General features: G+C 46.6%; 1 protein-coding gene across 1 annotated transcript in view; it reads left to right on the forward strand.

The window, feature by feature from the left end:
• The first annotated feature begins 845 nt into the window (after nt 1–845).
• The window catches only part of Rufy1 (RUN and FYVE domain containing 1), a 36,277-nt gene continuing 18,107 nt past the window's right edge, over nt 846–19,015 (forward strand). Inside the window, exons 1-8 of the mRNA XM_069993810.1 lie at nt 846–1,140; nt 3,354–3,527; nt 4,654–4,771; nt 7,151–7,252; nt 9,058–9,181; nt 11,150–11,211; nt 13,084–13,149; nt 16,503–16,572. Of these exons, the coding sequence (XP_069849911.1) occupies nt 846–1,140; nt 3,354–3,527; nt 4,654–4,771; nt 7,151–7,252; nt 9,058–9,181; nt 11,150–11,211; nt 13,084–13,149; nt 16,503–16,572 (1,011 nt within the window). The remainder of the gene's footprint in view (nt 1,141–3,353; nt 3,528–4,653; nt 4,772–7,150; nt 7,253–9,057; nt 9,182–11,149; nt 11,212–13,083; nt 13,150–16,502; nt 16,573–19,015) is intronic.

Raw genomic sequence — 19,015 nt, forward strand, 5'->3', positions numbered from 1 at the left:
CTACTACTTTGAGCCACAGCACCATTTCCGGCTTCTTCTGTTTATGTGGTACTGTGGAATCGAACCCAGGGCTTCATGCACGCTAGGGAAGCATTCTACCACTAAGCCACATTCCCAGCCCTCCATTTCTTTTTGGACAATGTCACCTCTTCTCTCTCTTTCTCCCAGTTTTTCCCTCCCATCCTTGCCCATAAGTTGCAAAACAGTGTCCAGCGAGAATCATTGCTGCATTTGTTCGAGAGTTAACTGTTGCTGTTGTTTTCAAGGCTAGCACACTTTGGCCCAGAAATTTCACTTAGTTCTAAAAACTTACTCTCGGGAGATAAGTACACACAGAGAGAGTGTTCAGAATATAGAACATTAGAGCTGAGCTGCCAGGCTTGGTGATGCGTGCCTGTAATCTCAGCACTCGAGAGGCTGAGGCCAGGTGATCAGATGAGAAGTTCAAGACCAGCCTAAGCAGCACAGGGAGAGAGAGAGGGGAGAGGTGAAAGGGAGAGGGGAGGAGAGAAGGAAGATGGAAAGGAGGGTTCTGGAGTAGGGAGAGGGGGGGAAAGGGAGAGAAAGACATCTCTCAGCTGGTGGGAAGATGAGTGTTTTTTGACATTACAAAGTGTACTTTCCCAAGCCTTATTTCAATGAACGAAAGGCCCAGAGGGCGGTGAGAAAGATGAACCTGGCAAACAAATGACAGGGCTGAGTCCTAGCCCGCCCACCCAGAGTTCAGGCCTGCGCCCGCCCGCACCGAATCTGCGCCCGCCCGCACCGAGTCTGCGCCCGCCCGCACCAAGTCCGCGCAACCCCCCAGCCCTCTCTTCCCGTCCCGGTCACCTGACTCGGCCAATATGGCCGACCAGGAAGGCGGCTGCCCTGCAGAGCGGGTGCCAGAGCGAGAGCCCGAGTTAGGGCCCGAGTCAGGGCCAGAGCCCGGAGAAGACTTTGAAATCGTAGACCGCAGCCAGCTGCCCAGCTCAGGCGAACTTCGGGGCGCGGCGAGGCCTCGGGCGCCGGGCGAGGCCTGGTCGGCGCCGCTGCTGACCCTGGCGCGCAGGGCCACCGGGAACCTGTCGGCGAGCTGCGGGAGCGCGCTGCGCGCGGCCGCGGGGCTGGACAGCGGCGGGGAGCGCGCGGCGCGTGCAGGTAGGCCGGGGCTGGCGGGCCGCTGCGCCCGGGAGGGTTCTCGTCGTGGGGAGCGGGGGGAGGCGGCTCGGAGCCCCGCGGGCCGCTGGGCGCGCGCTGCCGACTTCGGGAACCACCTGTGAGGCGTTGGGCGTCGCGCGCTCCACCGCCCGGCGCGGCGCGGCGCACGCAGCCGAACCGAGCTCGGTGCGTGGGGTCTCGCCGGGCCCGGCGCGGGTTGGGGAGACGGCTTCGGGAGCCTCGCGTCTCGCGGGTGCTGCCCCAGGACGGCGGAGATGGATAATGGATGGTGATTGTGTGGATCCGGAAGAAATGGGTCCCCATCCGTTCTGTTCTTTGGACTTTTTTTGGGGGGGGAGGGCGTTATCTGAACTTGAATTCAGTGCCCCCTTCGGCTTTCTAATCAACATCTGGAGCTTGACCACTTGTGCCACGACTCTAACCTGGCTGTGTGTGTGTGTGTGTGTGTCCCTGTCCTAGGGTTTGAACTCATGGTCTGGACACTGTCCCTTGAGCTTTCTTCCTCCAGGCTAACGCTCTAGCCCTGGTGTCACAGCTCCACTTCTGGCCTTTTGGGGGGTGCTCAATTGGAGATAAGAATTTTACGGACTTTCCTGCCCCGGCTGGCTTTGAACTGTAATCCTCAGGTCTCAGCCTCCTGAATAGCTTGGATTACAGGAGGCCTAAGCCACCAGCGTCTGGTCTCAGCCTGGAGTTTTACTGGTTAATTTGGAGATGGAGTCTTTCAGACTTTTCTGTCTGGGCTGGCTTTGGACTGAGATCCTCCAGATCTCAGCTTCCTCAGTAGCGAGGGTTTTAAAGGCATGAGCCACAGGTGTCGGAACTGTTATGCTCTTGATCTCCGAGTGGCAGCCATTTCCAATGTCCTCCTGCAGGAGTTGACCGCCCCGTCCTGTCCTCTCCCAAACTCAGGATGGGTCAGAACACCAAGTCAGCAGTCAGGAGGTTTTAGTTCCTCCAGAGCTCTGCCACTAAAACCGCTGCGGGACACAGACAGGCCATGGCCCCTCTGCTGCCTCCCCTCCACTGGAATGTTCCCGCCTTTAAAGTGAGGGCTTTGTTGTTGTTTATTTGTAATCTAGAACAGATTAAATAAAATAAAACCAGGGCAAAGTATGGGACACACAACTTAGAAAGATGGGAGGGAAAAACTGGAAGAGAGTTGAGGGAAGGGATGACATCCAAAAAGAAATGTACTCTTTACCTGACATGTAACTGTAATCTCTCTGTACATCACCTTTATGGAAACAATAAAAAATTAAAAGCAAAAAAATTTTTAGAAAGATTAACAGGCAATTCACAGAAGAAATGCTAAGAGGCCGTAAAGATGCAAAATACTGAGGAACTGACGCCCTGGCCCCTATGGGACCCCCCACACACACACACACACATACTAGTTCTTCTGTATTTAACTTCTAAGATGTAGTTTCCTGAGTTCGAGTGAACATTTGGTATGCACTACAAATTAGCATTAGCTGTAGAAACACTCATTTACTTCCGGAACAAAGCGACAAGACTGCTAGAATGGAGGTGCGGACGAGCTCACGCATTTGATTCTAACAATTTAAGAAAAATGAACTAAAAGAAAAAGTACGTGCAAGCTCAGAATTGTCAGTGCCAAGAAGGGAGGATACTTCCCTGAAGGACCCGCCCGTCTCGGGTCTCTGTCCCGGGTCCTTATAGGACTAGAAAATGCTCTGGAGCTGTCGGGGACCGTGGGGATCCGCCCCCTTCCAGGCCAACCACACCTGGGCTCCTGGGCGTGGCCTAGGGCTGGATTCGTCCAATAGGAATGCTAGGGGGCGGGCCACTTCCCAGAGCGTCCCTTCATTTAGAGGCAGGAATGCTTGCCACTTGACCCTTTGATTGGTGAAAAATAGAACGTGGGTTGTGCGGGGGACCAATCGCGATGAGTCTTGATAGAGCCGTCGCCCTAGCAACGCGCGGAGCCGTCTGGGAGCAGCCTCTGAAGGGAAAGGCGGTGGGTCCCTCAGGCCCGAGGCCCCCGGACACCCCGAAGGTCCTGAGGCCGCCCCCCCCCCGGTTGCCCGTGAGCCGCGGTGCAAACCCCCGGCTCGCCAGCGGCCCTGCCCCTGCACTCGCCTCGCGCGTCTTCACGCCTGGCGTCCACCCCCCCCCCAGCCTTGGGCCCGCCCGGACCCCTGACCAACCTGTCCGTGGTGTGCCCCCAGCGTCTAAGGGCCAGATGATGGAGGAGCGCGCCAACCTGATGCACATGGTGAAGCTCAGCGTGAAGGTGTTGCTCCAGTCGGCGCTGAGCCTGGGCCGCAGCCTGGATGCCGACCATGCGCCTTTGCAGCAGTTCTTCGTGGTCATGGAGCACTGCCTCAAACACGGGCTGAAAGGTGAGCGACCAGCCCGGTGGGCCCCGAGGTGACGGTGGTGCTCGCTGCAGACAAGCGCCCGCCCTCTAGAGACCTAGAGAAACGCAGCGGGAGCCACGTGGGCCCTCTGTCACCTAGGGCCACCAGTTCACCAAGAGTTAGCAAGCCAAGTTATTATTAATAAGACCTGTAATTGAGCCCAGCATATCCAAAATCCCATTTTAACACCGCCTCTACTTTGAAGCCATGTTAATAACTTAATTTACATTTTTTATATATACTAAGGCTTAAAAATCTAGTTTTACCTAACTTTGAGCCCATCCCAGTCTCGTTCCTCAGTTGCTCTAGCCACACTGTTGGTGCTGGGTAGGTAGCACAGCTAGTGATGGCCTTGGGCACTGTAAATGTTGAGAGGGGTGGGAGGGGCTGGGACTTGTAGGCCCTTAAAGGTAATGGTAGGAGTTGGATTTCCTTCTAAGTGAATTCCGGGTTTTGTTTTTGTTTTTGTTTTTATTTTGTCCGTCCTGGGGCTTGAACTCTGGGCCTGGGTGCTGTCCCTCAGCTCTTCAGCTCCAGGCTAGCGCTTTACTCTTGAGCCACAGCACCACTTTCTGTTTTATGAGATAAGAGTCTCAAGGACTTTTCCTGCCAGATCCTCAGATCTCAGCCTCCTGAGTAGCTAGGATTACAGGCATGAGCCACTGGCACCCAGTCCTGGGAGTTTTAAACAGATATGGCCTAATTCACATTTTTTTTAAGGGTAGGGAGGTGACAATAGTCCTTGCTAGAAGACCTCTGAGGTTTTCTGCAGCTCCCAGGAGAGATGACAGGGATGATTGGCAGAACTTAGGCATTGGTGTTGGGGGCTGCAGGGAAAGAGGGGTGCAGGATCTCACATGCTGTCTCGGCTTTATTGCTGGAGAAGCATTTACTGTCTTGGAAAAAGAGCATAGCACATATATCAGCGAACCCTGTTGTCAGAGAAAAAGGAGAACAAATTGGTTGCTTGTCCTTCTCCCATGACCAAGACTGAATCAGAAGAGTACATGGGAGAGTTCTACAGCTTTCCATAGACTTTGGGAGAAAGTGGGGCCCTGGGGACATCTGCACCCTGTTCTTATGAATAACACCTTGTTTTCCCTTTTAGTTAAGAAGAGTTTTATTGGCCAAAATAAATCTTTCTTTGGTCCTTTGGAGCTGGTGGAGAAACTTTGTCCAGAAGCATCAGACCTAGCTACTAGTGTCAGAAATCTGCCAGAATTAAAGTGAGTGAGAAGTTTACCTTCCCTGTTTGATTTTTTTTTCCCCCAGTCACAGGGCTTGAACTCAGAGCCTGAGCACTGTCCCTGAGCTTCTTTTGCTCAAGGCTAGCACTCTACCACTTGAGCCACAGCACCACTTCTGGCTTTTTCTGTTTATGTGGCACTGAAGAATCGAACCCAGGGCTTTATGCATGTTAGGCAAGCATTCTACCACTAAACCACCTTCCCAGCCTTGGTGTTTTATTTTGTTTTGTTTTAAACTTTCATTTTTTCCCCCCATATAACACATTTTCTGGTTTGGAACAAATTAGCATGAGCCACACTCTACTTTGACATTAGTCCCACCTCTGCTAATTATTCACATGATATTTAGCAAGATACATACATTTCTGAGCCTTAGTTTCCTTTTTCTTAGCATGAGGTTATTAAGTCCTATTTATCACAGTTCAAATAAGTTTAAAAGATGTTGTTAATTAAAGAGCTGTCATGGGTGGAAAAGGACTTTGCTTCCTTTATATCTAAGCAGTTAGAATACACTTTAGGTCAGTTCAGAGATTCCAGGATAAAGGGACACTGGTGAATAGTCTGAAACCAACGACTTAATTTGCCACATCTGGGTTTGCTCTTGGGTCCACTGTGCTCGTGATCAAAAACTAGACAGAACACAAAGAAAGGCTCTTAGAGATCTCCATTGGAGTGAAAGAGACCTCTGCCGAGTTGTCTATAGGAGGCTTGACCTTTCCACCTTTGCTGGACCCTTGCGTGTAGCCAGTCAGTCTGTTCCAGTTCCACCCTAAGCTCTGTGCTGGACACATTTCTTTTCCTCATCTCATCTTCCATACCCATCCTCTAGTATGTCTTGTATCAAAACCGACTTACAGAGGTTAAGTAACTTTCCTAAAGCCCCTGGCTTGGTGAGTGATGGAGCCAGGAAGTCATCATGGGTTTGCTGGACTCAAAACACTTTACATCCACTCCCCTGGGCTGCCCAGCCCTTAAGCATTCTTCCTAGGAAGATGCCGCCCTGCCTCCGGTTCACTGTCCAGCCCTGTCTGTCTAAGCTGAAAGGTTTTTGCACAGACTTTCCAAGTATTTATTTGGTAACCTTTTTTTTTCCTGTGTTGGGGAACAAACACAAGATCTTATATATGCTAAGCATATATAACCTCAGAGCTGAGGTTGGAGGAGCTTTTCTTTCATGTTTAACTCAGGCCTTTTCAGAATTGCATCTTTGAGACCATTTGTACAACTTTATGAATGAACTAAACATTACTGAACTAAAAACTTAAAATGGTCAAGAAGACATTTTTAGTGGTTTTTGTTTTTGTTTTTGTTTTTTGATCAGTCGTGGGGTTGAACTGTGCGCCTGGTCACTGTCCCTCAGCTCTTCAGCTCAGGCTAGCTCTCTACCACTTGAGCCACAGCAACACTTCTGGTTTTCTGGTGGTTAATTAGAGATGAGAGTCTCACAGACTTCCTGCCTGGGCTGTCTTTGAACCATGATCCTCAGATTCAGCTTCCTGAGTAGCTAGGATTACAGACATGAGCCACCCAGCGCCTGGCTAAGATGACAATTTTATATTGTGTGTGCCTTACCACAAAGATAAAGCCTAGAAGTGTGGCTTGCTGTTATAATACTTGCTTATTAACAAGTAAGAGACCCTGAGCTCAAACCTACTATAGCCAAAATCCTTTTTGCATTGTATCTTGAACCAATGCCTTAGATATCTTAGGAGACTTGAGCCTCCCTTCCCCCCACCAGTCCTGGAGCTTGAACTCAGAGCATGGACACTATCCCTGAGCTGCTTTTGCTCAAGGCTAGCACTCTACCACTTGAGCTACAGTGCCACTTTTTCTGTTTATGTCATACAGAGGAATTGAACACAGGGTTTCATACATACTAGGCAAGCACACTACTTCTGAGCTCTGAGTCACATTCCCAGCCCAAGACTTGAGCACTTTAACATATTCCATATTCTGAATCCATCTTGTGAAAGAATATCCATTCTACAGGCCCAGCGCCTTATGAATATATCCAGAGTTTTATGTAATTATATGTGTTCTTATGTAATTATATGTGTTCTGGAAATAAGAATTTTGTGGCTGAAGATTTCCTTTTTGGTTAAAAAAAAAAGACAAATCCATATGTCCATCATACTAAACTCAAATGGTAACCAAAGGCGTATAATGAGCTATTTTTTTCTGCCTGCCCAGCAGAGTATATATCCCTCCTCTTCCAATGCCAAACCAACCAGCTGACTCCATGCTCTCAGTATTGGGGGGAGGATTGTTGTACAACTGAATTTCCCTGGCTGAAGTGAGAGGTTTTTTCCTATGTTCATTTGTTATGCCACTGCAGTTTGGTCTCTGTTTGAATCCTAGGACAGCTGTGGGAAGAGGCAGAGCGTGGCTTTATCTTGCCCTCATGCAAAAGAAACTGGCAGATTATCTGAAAGTGCTGATAGACAATAAACATCTCCTAAGGTATTTCATCACCCATCTTTGCCTGTTTTCTGCTTTGTAAATAACTGAAGATCATTTTGAAGATCATTCTGTAGATCATTTTGAATTAAAATAAGAATCTAGGATGTTGGACTGCTTTTTATTGAAATTGTTACTAATCCTAAATGTTTGTTGTCTTTGTTTTTTGGGTTTTTTTTTTTAATTTTTTTTTTGGTCGGTCATGGGGCGTGAACTCTGGGCTTGGGCACTCTCCTCTCACACTTCAGCTCAAGGAGAGCACTCTACCGCTTGAGCCAAAATACCACTTCTGGTTTTCTAGTGGTTTATTGGAGATAAGAGTCTCTCGGACTTTCCTGTCTGGGCTGCCTTAAGGCGGCGCCTGGCTTTGTTGTCTTTGTTTTGTTTGTTTGTTTTTTTTGGTCAGTCATGGGGCTTGAACTCAGTCCCTGAACTAGCACTCTACCACTTGAGCCACAGCGCCACTTCTGGCTTTTTCTGCTTATGTGGTACTGAGGAATCGAACTCAGGGCTTCATCCATGCAAGGCAAGCACTCTACCACTGAGCCACCTTCCCAGCCCCATGGTGTCTTTGTTTTAAAAGAGCAGCACCACAAATCATTAGAAAAGTAGGTTTATATGACTTTTGTTTGAAAAAAACTTGAAGATAATTCTTCAGAATTCTACCAGGCTAGCCTGGCACCAGTGGCTCATGCCTTTAATCTTAGCTACTCAGGAGGCTGAGATCTGAGGATCACGGTTCAAAGCCAGCTTGGACAGGAAAGTCCGTAAGACTCTTATCTCCAATAAACCACTAGAAAACCGCAAGTGGTGCTGTGGCTCAAGCAGTAGAGTGCTCGCCTTGAGCTGAAGAGCACAGGGACAGCGCCCAAGCCCAGAGTTCAAGCCCCATGACCGACCCCCCAAAAAAATTGTACCAGGCTTCAGTGGCTCATGCCTATAATCCTAGCTACTCAGGAGGTTGGATCATGGTTCCATGGCAGGAAGCAGGATTGGGGAGGAAAAGATGGAGAACATGTTATCAGTTTTCTGTTACTATCGCAAATATCAACTTATCAACTTGTAAGGATGAAAGGTTTATTTTTATTTTGTTTTACTTTATGTTTATTTCTTGCCAGTCCTGAGGTTTGAACTCAGTGCTGAGATCTGTCCCTGAGTTTTTTTGATCAAGGCTGGCATTCTACCACTTGAGCCACAGCTCCATTCCAGGTTTCTTGGTGGTTAATTGAAGATAAGAGTGTCATGGACTTTCCTGCTTGGGCTGGCTTTGAACCATGTTCCCCAGTTCTCAGCCTCCTGAGTAGCTAGTATTACAGGCATGAGCCTCCAGCACCTGGCTGAAAGGCTGGCTTCTGCTTATAGTTTTAGAAGTTTCAGTCCATAGCTGGTAGCCCTATTGCTTTATGTCTGGGGCTCTCACACAATGCTAGGAGCACATGATGGAATAAAACTGCTAACCTCTTAGTCAGAATGCAAAAGAGAAAGGGACAGGCAAAAGTGCCCTTTGTAAAGGCACTCCCCCAATGACCTACAGACCTCTCACTAGGCCCTACCCTGAAACGTTCTCTACCTCCCAGTAGCATGGTGTTAGGGAACCTTTGAGATCACTTAATATCCAGACTATGGTAGAGAAGCCATAGCAGCACCTGACACAGTAGAAAACAGAGAGGAAGTTCACAGCAGATAGCTTGCTGCAGTGTGAGCTTTATCTCCAGATGGACAGCTGAGGTGGAAAAGCAGATTGGGGTGAAAAGGTGAGTAGTAAAGGCATTTGTGAACAGCTGCCCTGTCCTGTCCATCTCTTCCAGTGAATTCTATGAGCCTGAGGCACTAATGATGGAGGAAGAAGGGATGGTGATTGTTGGTCTGCTGGTAGGACTCAATGTTCTCGATGCCAATCTCTGCTTAAAAGGAGAAGACTTGGATTCTCAGGTGAAGTGGGATTTAGGCTGTAGGTGGAATGAATTAGTACTGGAATTTATATTTGAATTTATATATATGCATTTGTTTTTGCACTGCTGGCCTTTGAACTTAGGTTTTTCACTTGCTAAATAAATAGGGTCTCCTTTTTATTCTCAGGCCAGACTAGGTCATGATCCTCCTGTTTACCCCTCCTCTAGCCCTGAAGGCTTGGCTCAGAGGTAGAGCAAGAGGCTCAGTGGCTGGGAATATGGCCTAGTGGTAGAGTGCTTGCCTAGCATGCATGAAGCCCTGGGCTCAATTCCTCAGTCAGTACCACATAAACAGAAAAAGCCGGAAGTGGCGCTGTGGCTCAAGTAGTAGAGTGCTAGACTTGAGCAAAAGAAGCTCAGGGACAGTGCCCAGGCTCTGAGTTCAGGCCCCAGGACTGGCAAAAAATAAATAAATAAAAAGCTGGGCACCTGTGGCTCACACCTGTAATCCTAGCTACTCAGGAGGCTGAGATCTGAGGATCGAGGTTCAAAGCCAGTCCGGGCAGGAGGAGCCATGAGACTTTTATCTCCAATTAACAACCAGAAAACCAGAATTGGCACTTTAGTAGAAGTGGCTCAGTGGTAGAGTGCTAACCTTGAGCTAAAGAGCTGAGGGACAGCGCCCAGGCCCAGAGTTCAAGCCCCACAACAAACAAAAAACAAAAAGGGAAAAAGAAATGAATGCTCATTGAAAAACAGCTGGACAGTACAGAAGTGCAAACACTGAAGTAAAATTCAGACTCCTTTCTTCCCTTCTCCGTCAGGACTGCTTTCCTCCCGCAAAGGGAAGTAATGGTAAAAAGTCAGGAACCTTCCACAGCCTTTTCTACTTCTTTTCTGCATTTGGGCCACTGTAGGTTTGGTTTTAAATGAAATCCTCTGGTCTCTGTAACATCCTCTGACCATGTAACAAATCAGAATTACTGTGTCCCAGCGTGGAGTTGACCATGCTCAGGTAGGGGGTCTTGTTTCAGAGCCGGTGATTATAGCCAGGGCATGGCTGGGTCAGATGAGTTGAAGATTTGTTCTCAGCCTTCTTGTGCTCCAGGCTGACAAGAACCCAGAGAGCTGGCAATGGAGCAGCCAGGGCCTCTTGGGGGCCCTGCTCTCTGCCTGTGTTTTCACATGGACTTCACTGTTTTGGCATCTTATCCAAAGTTCAGAACTTCAAAGCTGTATGCCCTCCAGAATAGAGCCAGGTGAAAAAGGTAATGCCTCCTTCAGCTCCCAGGGTGTCATTTCTACTGCATCTTGCTCATCAAGACAGGCACTAACGCTGGCCAGGCTCAGAAGCTAGGAATATGGATTTCTCTTGGTGGGAAGTAAAGGCAGAGAAGTTGAAGTTGTATCTTACAGACATCATACATGGCTTTGGTTTAATCCAGGGGATTACCATCATGGGGTGAGTGCTTGGTCTTAAAGCTGTACCTGGATCCCAAGTTGATCCATGAATCCACTGCATTCATTGTTGTGGTAGTCTAGTGTAGTGATTGACTTCTGCATTGCCCCATAGAGGGGCACTTGGATTATACTCACTTTTCCTGTATTTCAAATAACAATGATACTCTCCAATGCCATATTTTTTTTTAACAAAGCTCCTTTTTTTTTGTGGGGTGAGTGGGACAAGATCTTCCCTGGTTCCCAACAGAGGCAGAGAATTTTCCCTAAGGTACAAACTAGACCATTTTACTCACAGTTCAGTAAGGGAGAAAGGTTCAGCCAAATGAGTTAAGGTCACCATTTTAGAGACCTAGTGTTCTCTCATTCCGCCCCCCCCACACCTCATCTTTCTCTCTCTCCCTCCCCCCCTCTTTACTTTGTACCCAAAAAACCTTTTGTTAATCTTCATAAAGAGCATACCCAGTAGTGAGATGAACTGCCCTGAATCTGCAGGACTGTTACGGTTTGAAGAAAATGAGAAATGTCATCTTGTGGTTTATTTTTCCAGGTTGGTGTGATTGACTTTTCCCTCTACCTTAAAGATGGGCAGGACCTTGATGGCGGCAAAGAGTAAGTCCCATGCGGGGGTAAATGAAGTTCTGGCATAGAGTGCTGCTCTTGCTTTGGCCTGCAGAGTTTAGCTTTTATCAGTTCTTTCTAGTTGCAGAGCAAATGCATTCTCATCCTTATCATCTAGGGAATTACATTCCCTAACCCAAACTATTCCTTATTATGTATATTGTGCAGACATACAGAAGAATCAATTTGAGCTACTAGTGTAGTAGAGAAATTTCCCCAAGATATTACTGAATGAGGAAAATATGGTGCCAAGTAGTTTATATACCAAAAAAAAAAAATTCCCTAGTATATACTTAATAGTTTAATTGTATATCCTTTGTGTCTATTAGCTAGATGTTAGGATTATACACACAGAGATGAATACTCAACACTCTTAATGTGCATTACCAGGAAAGCTATGTCAGGGACAGAAGCGAAGAGGTATCAGGGCACTCATGTAATCTCAGCATGTAGGAGGCTGAGGTAGACAGATTGTGGATTGACCAACAGCCTGGGCTATATAATGAGTTATAGGATAGCCTGTGCCACTTAGGAAGACTCTTCTCTCAGTACAACGATGAAAAGGAACCAAGTATGGTGATGATAGCCTGTGCTGTCAGCTGCTCAGGAGGCATAGGTAGGAGGATTGTGGCACAAGGCCAGGTGTGACAAAAAGTATAAACCCTAACTGAAAAACAAACTAAAGAAAAAAGGACCGGAGATATAGGTCAAGTGATAAATCATTTCCCTAGCAAGTGTAAAGCCAAGAGTTCAAACCCCAGTACCTGAAGAAAAAAAGTAAGGGAGGTTGAAGGCATGGTTTAGGTGGTAGAGCACCAGCCAGTGAGCAAAAGTGTCAAAGACTGAGTTTGAGTCCCAAACTAAAAGGATGGATGGATGGATGGATGGATGGATAGATGTATGGATGGATGGATGGATGGATGGATGGATGGAAAAAAGGAAGGGGAGAAGAAAGGAGAGGAGAAGCAAAGCAGAATAGGTAAGAGAAAATCAATAACTGAAAAACAATCCTAGCATCTACAATACCAACCTCTATAGGATGATTCCATTTACTTAAGTTACAATTGTCTATACATTTGTAAAGAAATTACAGGGTGAGCCAGGTGCTGGTAGCTCATGCTTGTAATTCTAGCTCCTCAAGAGGCTGAGATCTGAAGGTCATGGTTCAAAGCCAGCGGGAGCAGAATAGTCTATGAGACTAACTCTAATTTAACCATCTGAAAACGGGAAGTGGCGCTGTAGCTCAAACTGGTAGAGCCTTAAGCAGAAGTTCTCAGGGACAGTGCCCAGGCCCTGAATACAAGCCCCATGACCAACCAAAAAACAAAAACAAAAAAAAACAGGGTGAGCCTTTCAGATGTTGTGGGGGATTTTTGTGGTATTTTTTTAAATGTTTTATCTTAACCCAAACATCCCTGGCTTTTACACTGCTCAGCTCTGTGTTTTGGAAAGTCTTAGTTTCCTTTCCCAAGTGAACTTCAGTGTAAGAGGATTGTGTCACATGCCACTTCCAGAGTCATGTGCAGGGGAAGGCTGGTGCTTTCACTGCATGACTCTGTGTGTGTGTGTGTGTGTGTGTGTACATCTGAACATGGGTAGGTGTGCACTTGTGCCTTTCCCCATGCCAGAGGCACAGCCAGTCTGCAGAATCTAGAGTGCATCAGAGGGCACCTGTTTCCAGACCCCTGGCTGCTCCAGCCATCCATGTTATGTTTATACTCCTGGGACACAGGGGTATTATTTCTTAGCTCTGACTCTTTAGATTTCCTGATACATTTGTATAGCTGATCAGAAGGTAAGAACCAGTGCCAGAGTATTAACCATAGGTAAAATAAATTTCTCTTTTTATGCTCTTTTTATAAGGCATGAAAGAATTACTGATGTCCTTGATCAAAAAAATTACGTGGAAGAACTGAACCGGCACCTAAGGTAGGAGCCCCTCCTCTTCTCCAGTGCCGCACTTACACACAGGTCACTCTTTGAGTTTGCATGTGTTTATAAGTGACTTTTCTCCACACAAGGTAAAAAGGGTGTAATCATTCCAGCAGTGTTCATGCATACAGACGGGAAAGAAGGGTTTCTTTTCTTTCTTTTTTTTTTTTTTTTTTGCAGTCGTGTTGCTTGAGCTCTGAGCCTGGGCACTGTCCCTCGGCTCTTCAGCTCAAGGCCAGTGCTCTTCCAGTTGAGCCACAGTGCCACTTCCAGTTTTCTGGTGGTTAATTGGAGATAAGAGTCTCACAGACTTTCTTGCCCAAGCTAGCTTTGAACCACAATCCTCAGATCCCAGCCTCCCAAGTAGCTAGGATTATAGGCGTGAGCCACCGGCACCTGGCTTTTCTTCTTGATAGATAACATCTATAGGGAATTCTGGTTCTTTGGAGCAATTTCATAGTATAGAGAGTAAAGGCCTTAAATCTTGGGCTTCCTTTCCTCTCCCAAGCCAAATGGTTGGCACGCCTGCCATGCCACGTATTCTCATTGGTGTGAATCGGCACAGAGCACCCTGATGCATCAGGGCAGGAAAAGAGGGTAAAACTGCTGAGCTGTAAGCCTGTGATCCAAGCCATTCATGGGAGGCCATCCTGTGTCATGTCAGAGGCCTTTTCTTGATTTTTTTACAATTGTAGCTGGGGGACTGGAGGTATGGCTCAAGCAGTAGAGCGCCAACCAGCCTATGAGCAAAAGTTGAGGCCCTGAGTTCAACTCTGGTCCCAGCAACAACAACAACAAAAAAAGGAAGGAATTTAAATCATAGCTGGAAAACTGCTGTGTTTCATGAAACATAAGCCTTAGAGGTATTGGTAGGGAGTGGGAGAATTCTTGACCTGTTTTGGGAAGTCATGTTTCTCTAAGCTTCTAGAGAGTAGACTGCACACTAGCAGCGCTGCCCAGGACAGGCCTGGTGCCCCAGTGCCAATGAAGCAAGCCAGAGGGTGATGCCTTCTTCCACTAGAAAAGGCTGTTCAGAGGTTCTGCTCAACCTCCCTGCTGGCTGGATTTTAAGAAATCCTTTGATTTCTAATTTGAAAGTTTTCTTAAGGTATAGATAAGGATTTTTTTTTGTTGCTGTTGTTGGTCGTGGGGCCTGAACTCTGGGCCTGGGCACTGTCTTCAGCAATTCAGCTCAAAGCTAGCACTCTACCACTTGAGCTACAGCTCCACTTCAGTGTTCTGGTGGTTAATTGGAGATTTGAATTTCACCGACCTTCTTCACTAGGCTGGCTTTGAACCCAGATCCTCAGATCTCAGCCTCCTGAGTAGCTAGGATTACAGGCCATGAGCCACCAACGCCCAGCCTAAATGTGGATTTTTATCAAGTGCATTAGCATCCGTTAAGGCAGTCTTGACTTTATTTACCCCTTAATGTATTGGTGATCCATTTTATTAAATGGTGTCTTTCTACTGACCCATTGCTGATGAACTCCATCACAGATGTAATCAATTAATTATGTGCTTTTCTCCCAATGGTCCAGTTTCCTTTTTTTCTTTTTTCTTTTTTTTTTGTCGGTTGTGGGGCTTGAACTCTGGACCTGGGCACTGTCCCTCAGCTCTTCAGCTCAAAGCGAGCACTCTACTGCTTGAGCTACAGCACCACTTCCGGTTTTCTAGTGGTTTATTGGAGATAAGAGTCTCACAGACTTTCCTGCCCAGGCTGGCCTTGACCCTTGATCCTAAGATCTCAGCCTCCTGAGTAGCTAGGATTATAGGCATGAGCCACCAGTGCCCGGCCCAGTTTTCTTTCCCTATATTTTTATGTAGTTTTACTGCTCAGCTTGGATTATCTCAGGTCATACATTGGTACAAGATGATCAGAAGGTTGGGAGACAGCTATAAAGTATTAGCCATGAGGGGCTGGGAAGGTGGCTCAGTGGTAGAGTGCTTGCCTTGCATGCCTGAGGCCCTGGGTTCGATTCCTCAGCACCACATAAGCAAAAAGAAAAAAGCCGGAAGTGGTGCTGTGGCTCAAGTGGTAGAGTGCTAGCCTTGAGCTGAAGAGCTGAGGGACAGTGCCCAGGCCCAGAGTTCAGGCCCCACGACCGGACCCAAAAAAAAAAAAAAAAGTATTAGCCATGAATATTTTTTTTCCTCTCTATATGCTTTATTTTTAAGGTACAAATCACCAGTGTCCTCGACATTGCTATTTTATGTTATATAGTTGGTATAGAATCAAAAACAATACTCTTAAGACCTTTTATTCACTCCATAACTATTCTTTTTCATTTTTTGTCTTTGTATCTCTATTTTTCTGCCACCAACTCCTGCAGGTTTGTTTCTCTGTCCCCATCACTGGCAAGATCTATGGGATATGATCTATTGTCTAAGTTACAGGCTCTGCAATGAGGTGCCCTGGATCTATAATGTATGAACTTCAAAAGAGTCCAACAGAAAGGAATAAAATAAAAAGAAAAGGAAAAAATAGCTCCCAGACAAGGGAAGGGAGAGGGTTTAGTCAGCAGTGGAGCGCATGAGCAAGCCTGTGCCTGGGCTTCCGGCTCCAGCACTTATTATGAATAATATCTTCAAATACATGACTGAAGATACACCTTAATTCCCATCATTTATTATATTTAAGGAAAAAATATTTTTTCCTAGCTGGCTATAAAAGAATGAATAACATATTTTGAGATAAAACAGTGTAAAGAGCCAGGTACTGTTGGCTCATGCCTGTAATCCTAGCTAGTCAGAAGGCTGACATCTGAGGATCATAGTTCAAAGCCAGTCAGAGCAGGAAAGTCCATGAGAATCTTTAGCTCCACTTAAAAAAGTGGAGGAAAAAAAAAAAGCCAGAAGTGGAGCTATGACTCAAATGGTAGAGTGCTAACCTTGAGCAATAAATCTCAGAGATAGCACCAAGCCCCTGAGTTTAAGCCCCAGGACTGCCCCACCCCCACCCCCCCAAAAAAAAACTAGTGAGTAGTCTATCTAAATACAAATACAGGCTGGAATGTGGCTTAGTGGTAGATTGCTTGCTTAGCATGCATGAAGCCCTGGGTTCGATTCCTCAGTACCACATAAACAGAAAAAGCTGGAAGTGGTGCTGTGGTTCAAAGTGGTAGAGTGCTGGACTTGAGCAAAAGAAGCTCAGGGACTTGAATTCAAGCCCCAAGACTGGCATATAAATAAATATACATACACACATGTATTTATATTTCATATCTCTGGGTTAATGAATGACTCTTGATTCAGAAAATCTAGGTATCTCCTTTCTCATTGTTCAATGGTTGAGGAAACAGTCATCTTTTATAAGTTTGCACTTACCTGATACTGTGATTTTCCTATAGCTGCACAGTTGGAGATCTTCAGTCCAAGATAGATGGCTTAGAAAAGACTAATTCAAAGCTCCAAGAAGAGGTTTGTAACTTCATTGAAGTCCTTACATATAATGATGGCCCGAGGATTAGAGAAACGGTGGAGTTGGTACACTTGCGCAGAGCTGCTCTCTGGAAGGAAGGGACTGACCAGCCTCGCATTGAGCTGGCTGCAAACAGGACATCTGTGTTCTGCCCTGTGCAGCTCCCAGCGAGACACTGCAGCCCATCTCCAGCCAGTTCTCAGAGACAGGTTTTATCACCTAGAGCTGGGACCTGTCTAGCAGTTTCTTCCTCTTTTTCTGCCTTTCCTGTGATGACACGTGCCTCCCTATGGCCCCAGAAAGCACAGACTGTATTGTAAGAGGCTGTCACTCAGCCTACCCCTCTGTTTCAGCCTCTCAGGCACATGGAACTCGTCTCCCCACAGCGTGGTCTTTCTCTGCTTTCTCACTAGGTAGAGAGAGAATGAAAGGACAGGACGAAGGAGGGCTGAGGCCGAGGAAGAAAGCTTGCTGCCAGCTGCCCGGCAGTCTCCTTGGTGGACACATCTTGTCTCCTGTTAGCAGGAGGGGGGTTGCACAGCCTCTCTGAGGCTCCCACAGGTAGCGGTCCCTGGCTGCTCCGGCCTCCCACCTAGTCTCATCGAAAAGGAGGAGAGCTTTGAGAAGGGGCTCAAGAGGAAACACCCCACGGCGTGGAGACAGGGCATAGTGGAAGGAGAGAGGCTGCAAGCATGAGGCATCAACCCATGATTTAGGCTTTCTTTACATTGATGCTCTCCTAGGAGGAGCTCAAAGGAGTGTAAGCAGGAGGTTGAGACAGTACTCAAGGGCGTCCAGGAGAAAGCACTGGACTTAGCGTTGGGAGGCCTCCACTCTCCTGGGTGGACATCGGCCTTTGAGTCCCCTTTAGGTAGGTCGGTCTGGGAACCTTACTTCTCTGTCTCCAAGTTGGGCAATGATTCATACTTTATGAATTTCATAAAGACTAAATCAGACTGATAATCATGAATATAGTTAATGCAACTCTTGGGGGAGGTGCTGGGGAACTGACTAATTTATGAACAAGCAAACCACTCTGTTCTCAGACCTGGTGTCCTGCTTTCAAAGTCTTATTTGGCTTTGAAACTAAACCCCTGTGTTTCCTTTCAAGGCAGATGATTGTAAGAGAAGCCAGGCTTTAGAGAGTAGTCATTCCTCTCTCTCCGGGGCAAGTTTTCTGTATCTTCAGAGAGGATAAGGAAGCAGTTTATGGCTTCTGCCTGCTTGTGATAACTAATAACTGCTGTAAAGCATGCAGTGTCTCATTCAGGCACAATAGTTGCTTAGGAACATTCAAGTGGAGAGTAATTCTTAGAGACTTTAGATGCTAGAGAGGAGTTAAGTGCTTAAAGGGCCCTCCGTTGGGAATTAATGCTGAAATTAGAGCCAAATGCCAAGGACAATAAATGCCAGAGACTCACATCTGTTATCTTAGCTACTTGGCAGGCTGAGATTGGGAAGATCATAGTCTAAAGCCAACCTGGGCAGAAAAGTTCACACGACCCCTTCTCAACTGCAGGCTGAGCACAAAGGCTCACACCTGTAATTCTACCTGCAATGGAAAGTCTAAAATAGATCTCAGTCCAGGTGCACACCCAGGCAGGAGATGAGCCCTAGCTCAAAAATGACCAGCACAATAAAAGACTGGAAGTGTGGTTCATGATAGAATACCTGCCTAGCCAGTGCAAAACCCTGAGTTCAAACTCTAATAACCGCCCCCCCCCCCAAAAAAAAAGTACCAAGGACAATGTCTTGCTTCTTGCTCCTTCTCCAGCCTCCCTTTCTCCCTGAAAGCAGTGTTTCCCCATTGCTCTCACCTCCTCTCCTGAGGCAGAGCCATGAAAATATCAGATTCCATATGCTTTACCCCAAGCTATGTGCACCCCCTTCAAGGAGATGATTTCCTCCAAGGCACAACTCTGTGGCTTGATGTTTTGTCCCCGCTTCCATTTTTTAATTCTCCCTCTAATGATAAAATAGACATGTTCCTCAAAAAACTGAAAAAAATACATACAAAACAGCCCCTAATAGGTGACAGCTTTCTCTATCTTCTGGTATGGAATTCTCTTATCATTTGATGTAAGCATTTTTATCCTAGTTGATTTTCTTACTATAGACAAGAGCATACCATATAATCTGCTTCTTTCCTTATTAGTATTGCAAGTGAGTTCTCAAGTCATTAATAGCAATTGTGAACATTGGAATAGCTAATGCTTCTGTTTGTGCCTCCACTGTAATATATTTACCCTTTGCTCTAACAGTGGACACTCAGGTTGTTTCCTAATTGCTTGTGAACCTACATGATTTTCCACATAAAGTAACAGAGATGGCTAAGGACAGGGATGGATGGGAGACTTTACTATACAAACTCTCATTTTTTTACAATTCTAAGCCATGCATTCCCTATTCAAAATGAGATGCCAAATGTAAAGGTACCAAGTA

This window comes from Dipodomys merriami, unplaced genomic scaffold (assembly GCF_024711535.1).
Source record: "Dipodomys merriami isolate MVZ:Mamm:240054 unplaced genomic scaffold, mDipMer1.0.p SCAF_44, whole genome shotgun sequence".
Classification (NCBI taxonomy): domain Eukaryota; kingdom Metazoa; phylum Chordata; class Mammalia; order Rodentia; family Heteromyidae; genus Dipodomys; species Dipodomys merriami.